This window comes from Palaemon carinicauda, chromosome 10, assembly GCF_036898095.1.
Source record: "Palaemon carinicauda isolate YSFRI2023 chromosome 10, ASM3689809v2, whole genome shotgun sequence".
In the NCBI taxonomy this organism is placed as follows: Eukaryota; Metazoa; Arthropoda; class Malacostraca; order Decapoda; family Palaemonidae; genus Palaemon; species Palaemon carinicauda.
Genome location: NC_090734.1, coordinates 154,622,468 through 154,644,358, shown reverse-complemented (window position 1 = coordinate 154,644,358; position 21,891 = coordinate 154,622,468). Strand labels below are relative to the sequence as shown.

Here is a 21,891-nt window from a genome sequence, read left to right as displayed (position 1 = left end):
AGGAAGTGAGGAGAGCACTAGATGAAACGAGAGTAGGAAAAGCATCTGGTATGGACGGTGTGAAAGCTGAGATGTTGAAGGAAGGGGGTGTGACTGTACTTGAATGGTTGGTGAGATTGTTTAATATGTGTTTTGTGTTGTCAATGGTACCAGTAGATTGGGTTTGTGCATGTATTGTACCACTATATAAGGGTAAGGGAGATGTGCATGAGTGTTGTAATTCAAGAGGTATTAGTTTGTTGAGTGTAGTTGGAAAAGTGTATGGTAGAGTACTGATTAATAGGATTAAGGATAAAACAGAGAATGCAATCTTGGAAGTACAGGGTGGTTTTAGAAGAGGTAGGGGTTGTATGAATCAGATTTTTACAGTTAGGCAGATATGCGAGAAATATTTAGCAAAAGGTAAGGAGGTGTATGTTGCGTTTATGGATCTGGAGAAAGCATATGATAGAGTTGATAGGGAAGCAATGTGGGATGTGATGAGGTTATATGGAGTTGGTGGAAGGTTGTTGCAAGCAGTGAAAAGTTTATACAAAGGTAGTAAAGCATGTGTTAGAATAGGAAATGAAGTGAGTGATTGGTTTCCGGTGAGAGTGGGGCTGAGACAGGGATGTGTGATGTCGCCGTGGTTGTTTAACTTGTATGTTGATGGAGTGGTGAGAGAGGTGAATGCTCGAGTGCTTGGACGAGGATTAAAACTGGTAGGCGAAAATGACCATGAATGGGAGGTAAATCAGTTGTTGTTTGCGGATGATACTGTACTGGTAGCAGACACAGAAGAGAAGCTTGACCGACTAGTGACAGAATTTGGAAGGGTGTGTGAGAGAAGGAAGTTGAGAGTTAATGTGGGTAAGAGTAAGGTTATGAGATGTACGAGAAGGGAAGGTGGTGCAAGGTTGAATGTCATGTTGAATGGAGAGTTACTTGAGGAGGTGGATCAGTTTAAGTACTTGGGGTCTATTGTTGCAGCAAATGGTGGAGTGGAAGCAGATGTACGTCAGAGAGTGAATGAAGGTTGCAAAGTGTTGGGGGCAGTTAAGGGAGTAGTAAAAAATAGAGGGTTGGGCATGAATGTAAAGAGAGTTCTATATGAGAAAGTGATTGTACCAACTGTGATGTATGGATCGGAGTCGTGGGGAATGAAAGTGATGGAGAGACAGAAATTGAATGTGTTTGAGATGAAGTGTCTAAGGAGTATGGCTGGTGTATCTCGAGTAGATAGGGTTAGGAACGAAGTGGTGAGGGAGAGAACGGGTGTAAGAAATGAGTTAGCGGCTAGAGTGGATATGAATGTGTTGAGGTGGTTTGGCCATGTTGAGAGAATGGAAAATGGTTGTCTGCTAAAGAAGGTGATGAATGCAAGAGTTGATGGGAGAAGTACAAGAGGAAGGCCAAGGTTTGGGTGGATGGATGGTGTGAAGAAAGCTCTGGGTGATAGGAGGATAGATGTGAGAGAGGCAAGAGAGCGTGCTAGAAATAGGAATGAATGGCGAGCGATTGTGACGCAGTTCCAGTAGGCCCTGCTGCCTCCTCCGGGGCCTTAGATGACCGCGGAGGTAGCAGCAGTAGGGGAGTCAGCATTATGAAGCCTCATCTGTGGTGGAAATGTGGGAGGTTGGGCTGTGGCACCCTAGCAGTACCAGCTGAACTCGGTCGAGTCCCTGATTAGGCTGAAGGAACATAGAGAGTAGAGGTCCCCTTTTTGTTTTGTTTCATTGTTGGTGTCGGCTACCCCCCAAAATTGGGGGAAGTGCCTTGGTATATAGATAGATAGATAGATTTTGCAATATATATTTTTTAAATTGCTCTAACAGCCTTAATTTTCGTCATAGAGAGGTCAGGTTGGTCTCATTCTTTTGTAAAATGCCTGAAGTTTCTCAAGGTTATGAAAAATATGCAAAAAAAATGTAAATAGTAGTTTCTTTGCAAGGACGTACCAGTACGTCCACGGGGGTAAAGGGATGAGTTTTGTGAAACATACCAGTACGTCCATTGGGGGTAAAAGGGTTAATGTTGTTACTGTTCTTAAAATATTTTTTTTCATTTTGATTGTTTATTACTAATCTTTTATTAATTTCCTTGTTTCCTTTCCACACTGGGCTATTATTTTCCCTGGATGGGCCCTTGGGCTTATAGCATCTTGCTTTTCCAACTAGGGTTGTAGCTTAGCTAGTAATAATAGTAATAATAATAATAACTGTAAAAGGAATTAAGAACATCATCAACAGACTTATAAGCAAACCTAAATGTTCATGACACTAGAATCTAATATTTTTCTTTCTGAAATGCCAATCTTTTATATATAGGGTGTCCAAAAAAATGTACTAACTTTTTGACAGACAATTACTAATGTATTTCTTTTTGTTTTGTTTCTTACGCAAATAACATTAAATAATAATTTTTACATTTTATTTTAATGAATTTAATTTAACTCCTTCGGATTGTAACTATAATGTCAATAAACACCAACTTCAACACAATATGGGGTAATATTATTATTATTATTACTAGCTAAGCTACAACCCTTGTTGGTAAAGCAAGATGCTATAAGCCCAAGGGCTCCAACAGGGAAAAATATCCCAGTGAGGAAAGAAATTAAAGAAATAAATAAATGATATGAGAAGTAATGAACAATTAAAATAAAATATTTTAAAAACAATAAAAACATTAAAACAGATATTTCATATATAGACTATAAAAAGACTTATGTTTTGTTCAACATATAAACATTTGCTGCAAGTTTTAAACTTTTGAAGTTCCACTGATTCAACTACCATAATATACTGAGGATATTGTATTTCTAAGATAAAAAAAAAAAGTGAACTGACCTGTGCAAAATTGTTTCCAGTGGGTATAAAATGACATCAGATGCAAGATGACCAATGAATGCAGAGTGAAGACGAACGGATGCATCTACAAAGGCCCCTGAATCCTTGCTAACGGCTCCCTGAAAAAATAATGAAAATTATACATTACTCTGGACGCATGAATAATTATATATTACTCTGGACGCATGAATGATTATATATTACTCTGGAAGCATGAATTATTATATATTACTCTGGATGCATGAATAATTATCTATTACTCTGGAAGCATGAATAATTATATATTACTCTGGACGCATGAATAATTATATATTACTCTTGACACATGAATAATTATATACTACTCTAGACTCATGAATAATTATATCTTAGTCTGGATGCACAAATTATTATATATTACTCTGGGCGCAAGAATAATTTTCTGGGCTCGACCTGTGTTGCTCCGTGAAATGCTCCTTAAAGCACCATTTCTAAGGCATAAATACTGCTAAATATACCAGAGAAAAAGTTGCATGGAATGCCAGGAATTAACCCAGCTCGCTCACCCTTATAGAGCGTCGGTATAGTTACTGGGGATGATAGAACCACGACCATAGGTCCCTCACCAGTTAGACCTCTCCTTCAAATTGAAAGTCTGACAATACAAGGAGATCACGAGGAAGCGACACCAAAATGGCCGCGAACCCATGCGTCAGGGAACGTGAACAAACGGCTAAGAAAAAACCAACAAGGTAATTAGATTAATGAGTGTCGCTACCTCGAAATCCTAAACAGACAACTATAATACTCAACTTGGGAGCAGGGATCTACAAAATGTTGGACATCTTCAAAAACACAAAACAACACAGTGCTATGAAAAACACGTCTGAACCTTCACGGGTGCTAAAGAGGAATGAAGGTAGGGGGGTGGGGAGGTGTAGGGGTGAAGGGAGGATAGTCGTAGTAGGGGATGTTGATGAAGGAGAGGTCTAACTGGTGCGGGACTTATGGTCTTGGTTCTATCACGCCCCAGTATCTATACCGACACTCATTGAGTGAGCGAGCTGGGTTAATTCCTGGCATACCATGCATTCCTTTTTTCTCTGGTATATTTAGCAATATTTATGCCTTAGAAATGGTGCTTTAAGGAGCATTTCACGGAGCGACACAGGTTCCTCACCCAGAAATAGATTTTTCCTTCGTCAAAATCCCTTATATATTACTCGGGATGTGTGAATGCTTAACAAAGAAATTACCATATACTCAACAGAGTAACTGATTATATATCAGCAAACTTTGAATAAATCCTAATGTGAATAGGTAAGGTTAATAAATTTCCAACTAATATTATAAAAAAAAAAATCATAAAACTTATCCTGAATACAATTCCAGCCTCTGTTATAAATGCAGGCTGTTTATCACACGGGGATATATATCACATAGAATGTTTATCAAAGACTCCAAGATATAACTTATGTCATCTTCAGCCTATCTGCAATTATCATATGTAAAATTAATAAAATTAATAAAATCATCGTAAGTACATAGGAAGATACACTTTCATGAATTGATCAACTACCGTATATTTCCGCGTATAAGACGACCCTATATTCCAAAATTTAACCATTAAAAATGGGGGGTCGTCTTATACTACAGTTATAAAAATCACACCTTGAATTTTATGTCTGGTTTATCAGTGGGCTACCCTAGGTTGAGTTGCGATAACCACCGACACACATGAAATGATTTACATTAATATATAAATGTATAATGAAAGTAATGAAACAGTTTTTACCGTATATATTATTGGCATATCTAAAAAAAATAGCATAAATGATAAAATGATATTTTAATTATAAAATAAATTTTTGAATATACTTACCCGGTGAATATATAATAGCTGCAACTCTGCGGCTCGACAGACAACATACTCAAAAAACTCGTGAGCGATCGCTATGCAGGTTGCGGGTGTGCCCACCAGCGCCAACTGTCGGCCAGATACCACTCTTGTATGTAAACAAAACCTTCAATTCTTCTCGTCCCGCTGCGTCTCTATTGGGGAGGAAGGGAGGGTCATTTAATTTATATATTCACCGGGTAAGTATATTCAAAAATTTATTTTATAATTAAAATATCATTTTTAAATATTTAACTTAGCTGGTGAATATATAATAGCTGATTCACACCCAAGGAGGTGGGTAGAGACCAGAGTTAATTATGTTTACAGCGTATAAGCTAAGAGTTTTTTTCATTTTGACCGTTATCAATATAACAAAACCAAAATAAATAGGTACCTGGTAAGGAAGTCGACTTAGACGATTACTGTACTCTGCCTTGTAAGTCTGTCTTCCTCACGGAGCCCAGCGATCCTCTTAGGATGCTGACAGACTCCCAGGAGCTGAAGTATCAAGGGCTGCAACCCATACAACAGGACCTCATCAAACCCCTAATCTGGGCGCTCTCAAGAAATGACTTTGACCACCCGCCAAATCAACCAGGATGCGAAAGGCTTCTTAGCCTTCCGAACAACCCATAAAAACAATATTAAAAACATTTCAAGAGACAGATTAAAAGGATATGGAATTAGGGAAGTGTAGTGGTTGAACCCTCACCCACTACTGCATTCGCTGCTACGAATGGACCCAGTGTGTAGCAGTTCTCGTAAAGAGTCTGGACATCTTTCAAGTAAAATGACGCGAACACTGACTTGCTTCTCCAAAAGGTCGCATCCATGATACTTTGCAGAGATCTATTTTGCTTGAAGGCCACGGAAGTTGCTACAGCTCTAATCTCGTGCGTCTTAACCTTAAGCAAAGATCGGTCTTCCTCACTCAAGTGTGAATGAGCTTCTCGTATTAACAATCTGATAAAATATGACAAAGCATTCTTTGACATAGGTAAGGATGGTTTCTTAACCGAACACCATAACGCTTCAGATTTACCTCGTAAAGGGTTAGTACGAGCTAAATAGAACTTAAGAGCTCTAACAGGGCATAATACTCTCTCTAATTCGTTGCCTACGATCTCTGATAAGCTAGGAATATCAAAAGATTTAGGCCAAGGACGAGAAGGCAGTTCATTCTTGGCTAGGAAACCAAGTTGAAGAGAACAAGTGGCTTTTTCTGTCGAAAAACCGATGTTCTTGCTGAAGGCATGAAGCTCACTGACTCTTTTAGCCGAGGCCAAGCACACCAGGAAAAGAGTCTTAAGAGTGAGATCCTTCAGGGAGGCTGAATGTAAAGGCTCAAACCTGTCTGACATGAGGAATCTTAGGACCACGTCTAAATTCCACCCAGGTGTAGCCAAACGACGTTCCTTAGAGGTCTCAAAAGACTTAAGGAGATCTTGTAGATCTTTATTGTTGGAAAGATCTAAGCCTCTATGCCGGAAGACCGAAGCCAACATGCTCCTGTGGCCCTTGATCGTGGGAGCTGAAAGGGAGCGAACTCTTCTCAGGTATAAGAGAAAATCAGCGATTTGGGCTACAGAGGTACTGGACGAGGATACAGATACTGACTTGCACCAGTCTCGGAAGATTTCCCACTTCGATTGGTAAACTCTAATGGTAGAAGCTCTCCTCGCTCTTGCAATCGCACTGGCTGCCTCCTTCGAAAAGCCTCTAGCTCTCGAGAGTCTTTCGATAGTCTGAAGGCAGTCAGACGAAGAGCGTGGAGGCTTTGGTGTACCTTCTTTACGTGTGGCTGACGTAATAGATCTACTCTTAGAGGAAGACTTCTTGGAAAGTCTACCAGCCATCGAAGTACCTCGGTGAACCATTCTCTCGTGGGCCAGAGGGGAGCAACTAACGTCAACCTTGTCCCTTCGTGAGAGGCGAATTTCTGCAGTACCTTGTTGACAATCTTGAATGGTGGGAATGCGTATAGATCTAGGTGAGACCAATCTAGGAGAAAGGCATCTATATGTATTGCTGCTGGGTCTGGGACTGGAGAGCAATAGATTGGAAGCCTCTTGGTCATCGAGGTTGCAAAGAGGTCTATGGTGGGTTGACCCCAAGTCGCCCAAAGCCTCTTGCACACATCCTTGTGGAGGGTCCATTCGGTCGGAATTACCTGACCTTTCCGACTGAGACAATCTGCTAGAACGTTCAAGTCGCCCTGGATAAACCTCGTTACTAGGGAGATGCCTCGATCTCTTAACCAGATGAGCAGGTCCCTTACGATCTCGTACAGTGTCAGTGAGTGGGTACCTCCTTGTTTGGAAATGTACGCCAAGGCTGTGGTGTTGTCCGAGTTGACCTCCACCACTTTGTCTCGAAGGAGACTCTCGAAGCTCATCAAGTCCAGGTGAACTGCCAAAAGCTCCTTGCCGTTGATATGCATGCTCCTCTGACTTGAGGTCCACAGACCTGAACATTCCCGACCGTCCAGTGTCGCACCCCAACCCAAATACGATGCGTCTGAGAAGAGAACGTGGTTTGGTTTCTGAACTGCTAGGGGAAGTCCCTCTCGTAGACTGATATTGTCTTTCCACCAATTCAGGCAAGTCTTTACTGTTTCGGAAATCGGGATCGAGACCGCCTCTAGCGTCTTGTCCTTTTTCCAGTGAAAAGCTAGATGGAATTGTAGAGGTCGGAGGTGTAGCCTTCCTAGCGATACAAACTGCTCCAGGGATGATAGAGTTCCTACTAGACTCATCCAATTCCTGACTGAGTAACGTTCTCTCTTCAACATCCTTTGGATTGCGATCAGGGCTTGATCTATTCTGGGGGCCGACGGAAAAGCCCGAAAAACTGGACTGCGAATCTCCATCCCTAAATACAGAATAGTTTGGGATGGGATCAGCTGGGACTTTTCCAAGTTGACCAGAAGTCCCAATTCCTTGGTCAGATCTAAAGTCCAATTGAGATCCTTCAGACAGCGATGACTGGACGAGGCTCTGAGAAGCCAGTCGTCCAAATAAAGGGAGGCTCGGATACCCGATAAATGGAGGAATTTTGCCACATTCCTCATAAGCCTCGTAAACACGAGAGGAGCAGGACTTAGGCCAAAGCACAGGGCCCGAAACTGGTACACCACATTGTCGAACACAAATCTCAGAAAAGGTTGGGAATCTGAGTGAATGGGGATGTGGAAGTAAGCGTCTCTTAGGTCGAGAGAGACCATCCAGTCTCCCTTTCTGACCGCTGCTAAGACTGACTTCGTGGTCTCCATGGTGAACGTCGTCTTTGTGACAAAGACATTCAGAGCACTGACGTCTAGCACCGGTCTCCAACCTCCTGTCTTCTTCGGTACTAGGAAGAGACGGTTGTAAAACCCCGGTGATTGAAGGTCCGAGACTTTGACCACCGCTCCCTTCTCTAGCAAAAGAGACACTTCTAGTTTCAGGGCTTGTCTCTTTGCTTCCTCTCGGTACCTGGGAGAGAGATCGATGGGGGACGTCGCTAGAGGAGGTTTGCGTACAAATGGGATTTTGTACCCCTCTCTGAGCAACCTCACAGACTGTTGATCTGCGCCTCTCTTCTCCCAGGCTTACCAGAAGTTCTTGAGTCTGGCACCTACCGCTGTCTGAAGCTGCGGGCAGTCAGACTCTGCCACGCGAGGACTTGGCTCCTTTCCTCTTTCCTCTCTTCCCTTCGGCACGAGTACTTCCCCTGCTGGGGGCTCTGCCACGAAAGGGCGGAATAAACCTGGACGCTGGAGTGTCTATCCTAGGTCTAGCAGACAAGGCAGACGAAGGGGTCCCTTTGCGAGCCGAGGACGCAACCAAGTCATGGGTGTCCTTCTGCACTAGAGACAACGCTATTTCCTTAACTAAAAGTTCAGGAAACAAGAACTTAGACAAAGGGGCAAAGAGTAGCTCAGATCGTTGACAGGGTGTCACTCCTGCTGACAGAAAAGAGCACAGAGACTCTCGTTTCTTTAGGACTCCTGACGTAAACGAGGAGGAGAGCTCATTGGATCCATCGCGGATGGCCTTATCCATGCAGGACATAATGAGTAAGGAGACATCTCTATCGGCTGATGAGATTTTCCTACTCAAGGCTCCCAAACACCAGTCAAGGAAGTTGAAAACTTCAAAAGCCCTAAAGATGCCTTTAAGTAGATGGTCCAGGTCTGAGGATGACCAACTAATCTTCGAGCGTCTCATGGCTAGGCGGCGGGGAGAGTCTACAAGACTTGAGAAGTCGCCCTGGGCAGAGGCAGGAACTCCCAAGCCGAGAACTTCTCCCGTGGCATACCAGACGCTCGATCTAGATGAGAGTTTAGATGGGGGGAAGGCAAAGGCCGTCTTCCCTAAACTCCTCTTGGTTTCCAACCAATCGCCTAACAGCCGTAAAGCTCTCTTGGATGAGCGAGAGAGAACGAGTTTTGTAAAGGCTGGCATGGCAGCAGGTACACCTAAAACAAACTCAGACGGCGGCGAACGAGGAGCCACAGAGACAAAGTGTTCAGGGAACAACTCTTTAAAAATGAGCATGACTTTTTTAAAGTCCATAGATGGCGGAACTGCTCTAGGCTCATCAATATCTGAAGGATGATCCTCAGGCTGAGGGTCAGCAACGTCCTCATCCGAAAGTTCCTCATCTGATAACTGATGAGAAACAAGCAAAGGGGGTGACAATGCTTGACACGCAGCGTCCGCCCGCACTGGTGCATAAGTGGCGGAGCAGGACGCAGCGTCCTGAAACTGCTGAACAGTCTGGGAACTGTCAACAACAACAGGTGCGTGAGGACGCACAGCGTCCACCCGAGACTGCTTAGACCGCTCCATTTTGAATTAGTCAAAGAAAATTCCAAAAACAATCCAAATCATCAACAAATAATCCGATTCAATAAAGAGTTCAAGAGTTTATGTTGAGGAAAAACACCTGTACTGCGAAAGCTCAAACCAAAATAAAGTACTTCACCAAATATGATGGGAAAACTCCAGGTTCTACAGCGAGTATAAATACGTCTTGTCGTCAACGTCGACAGAGAAGAATTGAAGGTTTTGTTTACATACAAGAGTGGTATCTGGCCGACAGTTGGCGCTGGTGGGCACACCCGCAACCTGCATAGCGATCGCTCGCGAGTTTTTTGAGTATGTTGTCTGTCGAGCCGCAGAGTTGCAGCTATTATATATTCACCGGCTAAGTTAAATATTTAAAAATCGAGGAATAATTCCAACTTTTAACCATACGAGCACAGCTGAGAAAAGGTAAACATCGAGTATTGGTTGCGTTGTTAGCAACTTTTTCTCTCGCTAACCTTTCAGTAACTTTAATGCTAGTGTTAATTACGATAGTAATAACATATAGGGTATCATATTATATATTTGTTTAAAAATTATTATTTTTTGCTGTAAATAAAAATTTTGGATTAAAAACGGTACAATCTTTATTTCTCACTAAAAATTACGGTACATTTCAGTATTGAATTTAAAACCTAAAAATTTGTAGAACTTTATTTCCAATCAATATTAAACATAAAACCTGCGAGATGTATAAATCTAACACCACTAAAACTCCTCACAGTTATTACTGTGTTTCGAAAAGCTGTTCGAACATATCACGAGATTTATCATATACGCCATCATCGTAAGGATTCCAGTTCGGTTCCGGTGAGTCGACTTTGGCTTCGTCGTCGCATTCGTACAATAAATCGTCTTCACTACAATACATGGCATTTGAGATCCCGTATCTTTAAAATTATTTTATGGTATTTTCCACCTTTACATTATCGAATGCTTTTATAACAAACTCGCAAAGAACGTCAAAGAACATAAAAGAAGAAGAAGACAGAGGAGGAACGGCATTTGGTACGTGAGCAGCTGATGAGGCTAGCGTAAACAAAACAATGCAGGCTAGGTGACGACCGTGACGTGTGTTCGAAGAAAACAATAAAGGATTTGTTTTATTATTTCATTTATTTTTAATTTATAAGGATACAGTAAATAATATCATCATCTTTACATAACCTATATTTCATAAGGTATCTGGTGTTGCAAAATCTAGCCTAGGCTATAAACAAAGATGGTTTTATGATTAAGCGGTCGTCTTATACTACCGATATGAGATAAATTCATAAAAATTTGCTCAAATTTTGTACCCCGTCTTATATGAAGGTCGCCTTATACGCGGAAATATACGGTAGTTCTAAAATCAACCAATCAAGGAACATAAAACCTTAAAAAAAAAAGACTTATTACACACAACTATATACTGTAAAAGACTTAATAACTAATATAACTAGTCACCCGCAGGAGATGATGACCACCCATCCAGACCAGCAACCCACAGACCAAACGGATCAATGGGTTACCGGTAACTGAACAGGTAAGCCCTCATTCAAGCTGGGTTTTGTCTTATAAATATATAAAGACTCCAAGATTCTCAGCTGGCTGACGTTACTATGTCTGTCCGTAATTTTGAAATTTTCAATAGAAATGGCATGACCAAATTTAAATGCGTGGTCATAAATAGCGGAAATTGGTTTTTTACTTAACGGTATTTTGGTTCTTACCGATCTCCCCATATGCTCCGAAATCCTACACTGAAGCTGTCTAGATGTGCTTCCAGTGTAGCACTCATTACAGAGTGCACATTGAAAAGTGTATATGACACCGGAACACAAGGGAGTAGGTAGACTCTCCTTATATTTAAACAGTGAGCCAACTGAGAACTTGTTAGTAAAAATTAATTTTAAATCTATGTGACAAACATTTCCCCACAACACTCATAACCTCTGTTCTTAGTCTCTCCGAAACATAACCATAGTACGGAAAGGAGACATATAACTTTTTCTTACTGACTGTTTGAATTGTTAAATTTTGACTGTAAATTTCATCTAAAAACTTCTTGACTTGATTATAATAGAGACTTGATTATAATAGAGATTCAGAGGGAACCCATTGGTAATAAAAAATTATTTTTGAAAATTTTCTTCCTCATGAAACCCCAGATAAGTTGAACATACATGATAACATCTATATGACAGTGTTTTTATCGAATTAATTTTGTAGATTTTTCGTTCGGAGCTTAAAAAATGAGTGCTTAGTCCGGTAAAAGTGTTTTTTCAAAATACTGAGGTCTCAAAGGTATTATGTTTCCGAGAGACCAAGACATCGAGAAAAGGCAAAGAATCATCCTGTTCATTTTCTTTCGTAAATCTTATGTATCGATGCTTTGTATTTAAATAATCTAAAAACTAGCTTATATGATCTAAATTTTTGAAAAGTAAAAATGTATCGTCTACATATCGACGGTACAAAAAAGGCTTAAAATCCACAGGACAATCATTCAACCATTTCCCTTCACAATAACATAAAAATATATTTGCCAAGGTTGGTCCACACGGCGATCCCATTGCTACTCCATCTACCTGCTCATATAACTTGTTATTAAACATGAATGTGGATGTAGTGGTAGCTAGTTCTAATAGTATTTTAAATTGTTTTTTACTGAAACCTTCGAAAATGTCCTCTGGGTTAGGGAAAAGCTGTTCAAGAATTATCTCCAGTGTTTCTCTTAAAGGAATGTTAGTGAACAAACTTTCAATGTCGAAGCTGCACATAACATAGTTATTTGCATCTCCGACAGAATTAATCAAGTCTACAAATTCATAAGTATTTTTCAGGGTATATTCATTTACTGTGAGAGGGGCGAGCTTAGTTACTAGATGTTTTGACAGGTCATAGGAGCAGGTATTAATAGCGCTGAGAATTGGTCTCAGAGGAATACCTCTTTTGTGAATCTTTGGGGCACCATACATAATACCAGGTTGCGTTCCTGTTGCCATTATTGCTGAAGCTGTTTCGTCTGACAATATGCCATCCTTCTTCCACTTACGAACCCTGTAGTTAATTTTATTCTCCATATTTAAAGTTCGAATTCAGGGGTCCTCCGACACCAACTCTCTGAACTTAGACCTATCATTTAAAATATCTTCCATTTTCCTTACATAATCAGCTTTATCCAGTATTACAATCCCATGACCTTTATCCGGTTTATTTATGATTATAGTTGGGTCTTTACCTAGATTTCTCAAGATTTCAATATCCTTCTTAGAAAAAATGGGGGAAAAAACTTTGTGTGGTTTGAAATTATAGAAAGTTCTGTATGCAATGTCCTGTATGACTCGTTTAAAGCCACATCCATGGTCGCCATGTGGAACCTCCTTGTCAAGGTACGAATACAAATTTTCAAATGCTAAAAAATGTCTATAAAAATTTATGCGAAAATGAGGCAGTTTAAAGTTCATATGGATTGAACTTTAAACTACCTCATTTTCGCATAAATTTTTATAGACATTTTTTAGCATTTGAAAATTTGTATTCGTACCTTGACAAGGAAGTTCCACATGGCGACCATGGATGTGGCTTTAAACAAGCCATACAGGACATTGCATACAGAACTTTCTATAATTTCAAACCACACAAAGTTTTTTCCCCCATTTTTTCTAAGAAGGACATTGAAATCTTGAGAAATCTAGGTAAAGACCCAACTATAATCATAAGTAAACCGGATAAAGGTCATGGGATTGTAATACTGGATAAAGCTGATTATGTAAGGAAAATGGAAGATATTTTAAATGATAGGTCTAAGTTCAGAGAGTTGGTGTAGGAGGACCCCTTAATTCGAACTTTAAATATGGAGATTAAAATTAACTACAGGGTTCGTAAGTGGAAGAAGGATGGCATATTGTCAGACGAAACAGCTTCAGCAATAATGGCAACAGGAACGCAACCTGGTATTATGTATGGTGCCCCAAAGATTCACAAAAGAGGTATTCCTCTGAGACCAATTCTCAGCGCTATTAATACCTGCTCCTATGACCTGTCAAAACATCTAGCAACAAAGCTCGCCCCTCTCACAGTAAATGAATATACCCTGAAAAATACTTATGAATTTGTAGACTTCATTAATTCTGTCGGAGATGCAAATAACTATGTTATGTGCAGCTTCGACATTGAAAGTTTGTTCACTAACATTCCTTTAAGAGAAACACTGGAGATAATTCTTGAACAGCTTTTCCCTAACCCAGAGGACATTTTCGAAGGTTTCAGTAAAAAACAATTTAAAATACTATTAGAACTAGCTACCACTACATCCACATTCATGTTTAATAACAAGTTATATGAGCAGGTAGATGGAGTAGCAATGGGATCGCCGTGTGGACCAACCTTGGCAAATATATTTTTATGTTATTGTGAAGGGAAATGGTTGAATGATTGTCCTGTGGCTTTTAAGCCTTTTTTGTACCATCGATATGTAGACGATACATTTTTACTTTTCAAAAATTTAGATCATATAAGCTAGTTTTTAGATTATTTAAATACAAAGCATCGTAACATAAGATTTACGAAAGAAAATGAACAGGATGATTCTTTGCCTTTTCTCGATGTCTTGGTCTCTCGGAAACATAATACTGTACCTTTGAGACCTCAGTATTTTGAAAAAACACTTTTACAGGACTAAGCACTCATTTTTTAAGCTCCGAATGAAAAATCTACAAAATTAATTCGATAAAAACACTGTTATATAGATGTTATCATGTATGTTCAACTTATCTGGGGTTTCATGAGGAAGAAAATTTTCTAAAATAATTTTTTATTACCAATGGGTTCCCTCTGAATCTCTATTATAATCAAGTCTCTATTATAATCAAGTCAAGAAGTTTTTAGATAAAATTTAGCGTTAAAATTTAACAATTCAAACAGTCAGTAAGAAAAAGTTATATGTTTCCTTTCCGTACTATGGTTATGTTTCGGAGAGACTAAGAACAGAGGTTATGAGTGTTGTGGGGAAATGTTATCCCCACATAGATTTAAAATTAATTTTTACTAACAAGTTCTCAGTTGGCTCACTGTTTAAATATAAGGAGAGTCTACCTACTCCCTTGTGTTCCAGTGTCATATACACTTTTCAATGTGCACTCTGTAATGAGTGCTACACTGGAAGCACATCTAGACAGCTTCAGTGTAGGATTTCGGAGCACATGGGGAGATCGGTAAGAACCAAAATACCGTTAAGTAAAAAACCAATTTCCGCTATTTATGACCACGCATTTAAATTTGGTCATGCCATTTCTATTGAAAATTTCAAAATTACGGACAGACATAGTAACGTCAGCCAGCTGAGAATCTTGGAGTCTTTATATATTTTTAAGACAAAACCCAGCTTGAATGAGGGCTTACCTGTTCAGTTACCGGTGACCCATTGATCCGTTTGGTCTGTGGGTTGCTGGTCTGGATGGGTGGTAATCATCTCCTGCGGGTGACTAGTTATATTAGTTATTAAGTCTTTTATATAGTTGTGTGTAATAAGTCTTTTTTTTTTAAGGTTTTATGTTCCTTGATTGGTTGATTTTAGAACTAGTTGATAAATTCATGAAAGTGTATCTTCCTAACTATGTACTTAGGATGATTTTATTAATTTTACATATGATAATTGCAGATAGGCTGAAGATGACATAAGTTATGTCGAAAGCTCCCGAATAAAGATGATGATAGCAGCATTGACTATTTTATTCCTACTTAAATTGCGATTCCCAAGAGGAACCCATCTATCAACTCCAAGATATATTTAAAAGCAAATTTAGCTAAATTAGCTTTGATGGAAACAAAAAATTATGACAAATAAGGTTAATGACATCATCATCATGTTGTGAACATCTGTGCCATGCAAATCTATGGCATATGTCAAAGTTGAAAGCAGTTAAGAGTGTAAATGATTGGAGTACTAACCTTAATCTAGCAAAGGAGAGAGTGAGGAGAGAAGAAAATACATATAATTCAGCACTGCCGTTCTTTCAAAGTCCCCCCTCAAAAAAAAAAACCTGAATTTAATCATATGCTATCATTAAATTAATCAATTTTTCTATAATTGTCAAATATAATTTAAAAGACTTGAATGACTGTACACTATAAGGGTAAATTATTAAAGCTAAGTCTGGTTAATTTCAAGCATCATCACTGGTTGAAAATTATAGTGTTAGCGCTAGTATAACGTATCTATTTTTGGGGCAAAAACCCATAAACAATATCACTTGTCTAGTCACATTTTAAATGTGAAAATCTTTGCCTTCTATCATATATTCAAACTTGTCATGTATAAAGATCTCATAAGCAAGATAATTAAATCCATTATTACAAATATCCTTACTGTAGTTGTTTATATTTTGCACAAGCACCTAACTTAAATTTGGTGCAACTTTGCCAGGTCATTTTCTTAGCCTCTTTCATACTTCAGGAGCTTACACAATCGGGAAGGAAATCTACACACTCTATGGTTTAACCCTTCTACCCCCAATGGACGTACTGGTACGTTTCACAAAACTCATCCCTTAACCCCCATGGACGTACCGGTACGTTGTTCCAAAAAGCTGCTATTTGCATTTTTTTTTGCATATTTTTGATAACTTTATGAGAAACTTCAGGCATTTCCCAAATTAATGAGACAACCTGACCTCTCTATGACAAAAATCAAGGCTGTCAGCCCAATCTTAAAAAAAAAAAATTATTGCAAAATGTGCTTGAAAAAGAAAAACGCCTGGGGGTTAAGGGTTGGAAAGTTCAAAATAGCGTTGGGGGTAAAAGGGTTAACATTCCTATGTTAACAAAACCTTTTGCATCATAGATTCAAGAATTCTCGTATAATAAACCTTCATTACAAGCCATTTGGTTAAATATTCCTACATTTAATCCGAGCATTAACAAAACCTATTGCATCACAGATTCAAGAACTATCCTATAGTAACCTTCATTCTTCTTCTTCTTCTTTGTCTACATCTTTTCCCACTTCTATGTGGGGTCGATGTTTCTGGCCAGCGTTCTCCATCTACCTCTGTCCCACACTTCATCACCGGTTAATACCTTTGATTGAATGTCATCTTTGATACAGTCCATCCACCTTCACTTTCCTATAGTAACCTTCATACAGCCGTTTATCCATAAAAGTTAAAATGTACGATACTAATCTCCAAACAAGCCAGAATTTTTGCCATCTCTGCTTTTGCTGTTGTTGAAAAATGATATTTTAATTATAAAATAAATTTTTGAATATACTTACCCGGTGAATATATAATAGCTGCAACTCTGCGGCTCGACAGAAAACACACTAAAAAAACTCGCGAGCGATCGCTATGAAGGTTGCGGGTGTGCCCACCAGCGCCAACTGTCGGCCAGATACCACTCTTGTATGTAAACAAAACCTTCAATTCTTCTCGTCCCGCTGCGTCTCTATTGGGGAGAAAAGGGAGGGTCATTTAATTTATATATTCACCGGGTAAGTATATTCAAAAATTTATTTTATAATTAAAATATCATTTTTAAATATTTAACTTAGCTGGTGAATATATAATAGCTGATTCACACCCAAGGAGGTGGGTAGAGACCAGAGTTAATTATGTTTACAGCGTATAAGCTAAGAGTTTTTTCATTTTGACAGTTATCAATATAACAAACCAAAATATATAGGTACCTGGTAAGGAAGTTGACTTAGACTATTACTCTGCCTTGTAAGTCTGTCTTCCTCACGGAGCCCAGCGATCCTCTTAGGATGCTGAAAGACTCCCAGGAGCTGAAGTATCAAGGGCTGCAACCCATACAACAGGACCTCATCAAACCCCTAATCTGGGCGCTCTCAAGAAATGACTTTGACCACCCGCCAAATCAACCAGGATGCGAAAGGCTTCTTAGCCTTCCGAACAACCCATAAAACAATATTAAAAACATTTCAAGAGACAGATTAAAAGGATATTGGAATTAGGGAAGTGTAGTGGTAGAACCCTCACCCACTACTGCACTCGCTGCTACGAATGGACCCAGTGTGTAGCAGTCCTCGTAAAGAGTCTGGACATCTATTAAGTAAAATGACGCGAACATTGACTTGCTTCTCCAAAAAGTCGCGTCCATAATACTTTGCAGAGATTTATTTTGCTTGAAGGCCACGGAGGTTGCTATATCTCTAACTTCGTGCGTCTTAACCTTAAGCAAATATCGGTCTTACTCATTCAAGTGAGAATGAGCTTCTCGTATTAAAAAAATCTGATAAAATATGACAAAACATTCTTTGACATAGGCAATGAAGGTTTCTTAACTGAGCACCATAATGCCTCAGATTTACCTCGTAATGACTTAGTACGGGCTAAATCGAACTTAAGAGCTCTAACAGGACGTAATACTCTTTCCAGTTCGTTGCCTACGATCTCTGATAAGCAAGGAATATCAAAAGATTTAAGCCAAGGACCAGAAGGCAGTTCATTTTTTGGCCAGGAAACCAAGTTGAAGTGAACAAGTGGCTTTTTTTTCTGTAGAAAAGCCGATGTTTTTACTGAAGGCATGAAGTTCACTGACCCTTTTAGCCGAAGCCAAGCACACTAGGAAAAGTGTCTTGAGGGTGAGATCCTTCAGGGAGGCTGAATGTAATGGCTCAAACCTGTCTGACATGAGGAACCTTAGGACCACGTCTAAGTTCCATCCAGGAGTTGCCAAACGACGTTCCTTAGAGGTCTCGAAAGACTTAAGGAAATCTTGGAGATCTTTATTGTTGGAAAGATCTAAGCCTCTATGTCGAAAGACCGAAGCCAAAATGCTCCTGTAGCCCTTAATCGTGGGAGCTGAAAGGGAGCGAACCTTTCTCAGATGTAAAAGAAAATCTGCGATTTGGGCTACAGAGGTACTGGACGAGGACACAGATGCTGACTTGCACCAGTCTCGAAAGACTTCCCACTTCGACTGGTATACTCTAATGGCAGAAGCTCTCCTAGCTCTTGCAATCGCACTGGCTGCCTCCTTCGAAAAGCCTCTAGCTCTTGAGAGTCTTTCGATAGTCTGAAAGAAGTCAGACGAAGAGCGGGGAGGCTTTGATGGACATTCTTTACGTGGGGCTGACGTAACAGATCTACCCTTAGAGGAAGACTTCTTGGAAAGTCTACCAGCCATTGAAGTACCTCGGTGAACCACTCTCTCGCGGGCCAGAGGGTAGCAACCAACGTCAACCTTGTCCCTTCGTGAGAGGCGAACTTCTGCAGTACCTTGTTGACTATCTTGAATGGTGGGAATGCATATAAGTCCTTAAAAGACCAATCCAGTAGAAACGCGTCTATGTAGATTGCTTCTGTATCTAGGACTGGAGAGCAAAAGATTGGTAACCTTTTGGTCAACGAGGAGGCAAAGAGGTCTATGGTGGGTTGACCCCAAGTAGCCCAAAGACTCTTGCCCACGTCCTTGTGGAGGGTCCATTCCGTGGGTATCACCTGACCCCTCCGACTGAGACAGTCTGCCAAGACGTTCAAGTCCCCCTGGATGAATCTCGTCAACAGGGAGATGCCTCGAATTCTTGACCATAAGAGAAGGTCCCTTGCGATCTCGAGCAGCGTGAAGGAGTGTGTGCCTCCTTGCTTGGAGATGTACGCCAAAGTTGTGGTGTTGTCTGAGTTGACCTCTACCACTTAGTTTCGAAGAAGCTTTCTAATATCATCAAGGCCAAGTGGACTGCTAATAGCTCCTTGCCGTTGATGTGCATGCTCTTCTAACTTGAGGTCCACAGACCCGAGCATTCCCGGCCGTCCAGGGTCGCACCCCAACCCAAACCCGACGCGTCTGAGGACAACACGTGGTTTGGGTTCTTGACTGCTAGGGATAGTCCCTCTCTCAGACTGATATTGCTGTCCCACCATTTCAGGCATGCCTTTACTGGTTCGGAGACTGGGAATGATACCGTCTCTAATGTCTTGTCCTAGTTCCAGTGAGAGGCTAGATGGAACCGGAGAGGCAGAAGGGGTAGTCTCCCTAGTGAGACAAACTGCTCCAGGGATGAGAGAGTCCCTACGAGACTGTTCCAACTCCTGACTGAATAAACGTTTTCTTTTCAGCATTAGTTGGACTTCGAGCAGGGCTTGACTGCGAATCTCCATCCCCAAATATAGAATAATCTGGGATGGGATCAGTTGGGACTTTTAGGTTGACCAAAAGTCCCAACTCCCTGGCCAGACTCAACGTCCAATGTAGATCCTGCAGACAGCGAAGACTGGACGATGCTCTGAGAAGCCAGTCGTCCAAGTACAGGGAGGCTCGGATCCCCGATAGATGGAGGGATTTTGCCACATTCCTCATGAGCCTCGTAAACACGAGAGGCGCAGGATTGAGGCCAAAGCACAGGTCTCGAAACTGGTACCCCACATTCCTGTAAACAAACCTCAGAAACGGTTGGGAATCCGGGTGTATAGGAATGTGGAAGTATGCCTCCTGAAGGTCGAGAGAGACCATCCAGTCGCCTTCCATAAATGCTGTCAAGACAGCCTGGTAGACTTCATCGTGAAGTTTGTCTTGACAATGAACACACTGAGCGCTGGGGAAAGCCTATGAGGTTTGAGAAGTCTATCTGGGCAGAGGCAGGAACTCCCAAGCCGAGAACTTCTCTAGTGTCATATCAGACTCTCGCTCTATAAGCCAGCTTAAAAGTAGGGAAAGCAAAGGCTGTCTCCCCCAAACTCCTCCTGGTGATAAACCAGTCGCCTAGCAAACGTAAAGCTCTCTTAGAAGAGCGAGAGAGCACTAGCTTATAAAACAACGGCTTTGAAGTAGCTAGGCCTAGTGTAAGCTCTGACGTTTAGGCGAACGAGGAGCAGCAGTTACAAAAAGATCCGGACAAAGATCCTTAAAAATCAGCATGATTTATTTAAAGTCCATAGAGGGCTAAGTAGCTTTAGGCTCCTCTCCGTCTGACAGAGTCCTCAAGGGAATATCAGTAGGAGGGGGAACAGCAACTTCCTCATCTGAAGGAACCTTGTCCGACAATAGCCGAGTCTCAAGCAAGGGAGAGACCTACCGTGGTGGCAATGCTTTACAAGCAGAGTCCACACACACTGGTGCATTAGTAGCGGACCAGGACGCAACGTCATGTAACTGCTTGACAGTCTGTGAACTGTCAACAACAACAGGTGCGTGAGGACGCACAGCGTCCACTCGAGACTGCTTTGACCGCCTAGTCTAAGCACACACACTGGTGCATTAGTAGCGGACCAGGACGCAACGTCATGTAACTACTTGACAGTCTGTGAACTGTCAACAACAACAGGTGCGTGAGGACGCACAGCGTCCACTCGAGACTGCTTTGACCGCCTAGTCTGAGCAGTCAAAACAACTCTAGAATGCGGAGGTTGACGCTCAGCGTCAAAACAAAGTCAACTCCGATTGTTGGCGAACGTCCTGAACGTCAACAGGAGCATCAGCAAGAGGCCTAACGTCCAAATGTGGCTGAAAATCCACACGAGACCGCATCGAGTGTGGTTCTAAACAACCTGACTGACGTGACTTGGCTACGCCAACGTCAACAGGACGCACAAAGGAACGTTAGGGTGGCTGAAGGCCAGGATCTCGATGAGATAAACGGCTAGGCTCAACGGACTTATCGGCAGAATAGTCTTCCATAAGGGAGGCAAGCTTATTCTGCATGTCTTGCCGTACAACCCATTCAGGATCAACGGGAATGGTTGCGGTAAGAGACGAGGGTAACGTCTGTGACTGCAAAACCTTGCCTACAAAAAGACTCTCGGAGTCTGTGTTACGCTTTTGTTTAGGCGGCGAGCAGTCTTCCGATGACTGCATAGGGTCAGAGCTGTCCTAATGGTTAAAACCAGGACGCTGGACCTGTCCTGAAAGGACTGACTTTCGCTTAAAGGGCCTCGAAATCTTGTTCCACGGTTTCTTATGCAAAAAGCCTTCGGATGACGAGGAGAAAATCGTCTCTCTCGCCTTATGGTAGGGGTGATCTTGGTAAGATACACCTGATACCATAGAGGGAACGTCTGTTCGCTGATCAAGGCCTCTCGAACCCATAAGTCGTACGACATTACTTCTCCCCTGGGCTTGGGAGCTTGCAAGAGGTCCCGGACTAGGCGAACGACAGGCACGAACAGACGAACCCTCGGTTGCAACACTGATAACACTTTGCGCAATATCACTTTATCACTACGATTTTCTGTTTTGCACTTAATTCACTGAAATCGAATTTTTTAACAATTCACATTAGGTATGAATAAAACTGATTTCTACCTGAAGAATGCAATTCTACCCTCTATCAAAAGGTTATAATTGCGAAATCAGTCGTATAATGTAAGAACATTAATACCAGCAAAAAACA

General features: G+C 41.1%; 1 protein-coding gene across 3 annotated transcripts in view; it reads right to left on the bottom strand.

The window, feature by feature from the left end:
- Positions 1 to 21,891, bottom strand: part of LOC137648884 (mitochondrial outer membrane protein SLC25A46-like) — a 137,218-nt gene that overhangs the window by 17,593 nt on the left and 97,734 nt on the right. For all 3 annotated transcript variants that reach the window (XM_068382060.1, XM_068382061.1, XM_068382062.1), the window contains one exon: positions 2,829 to 2,947. In XM_068382060.1, the coding sequence (XP_068238161.1) occupies positions 2,829 to 2,947 (119 nt within the window). The remainder of the gene's footprint in view (positions 1 to 2,828; positions 2,948 to 21,891) is intronic.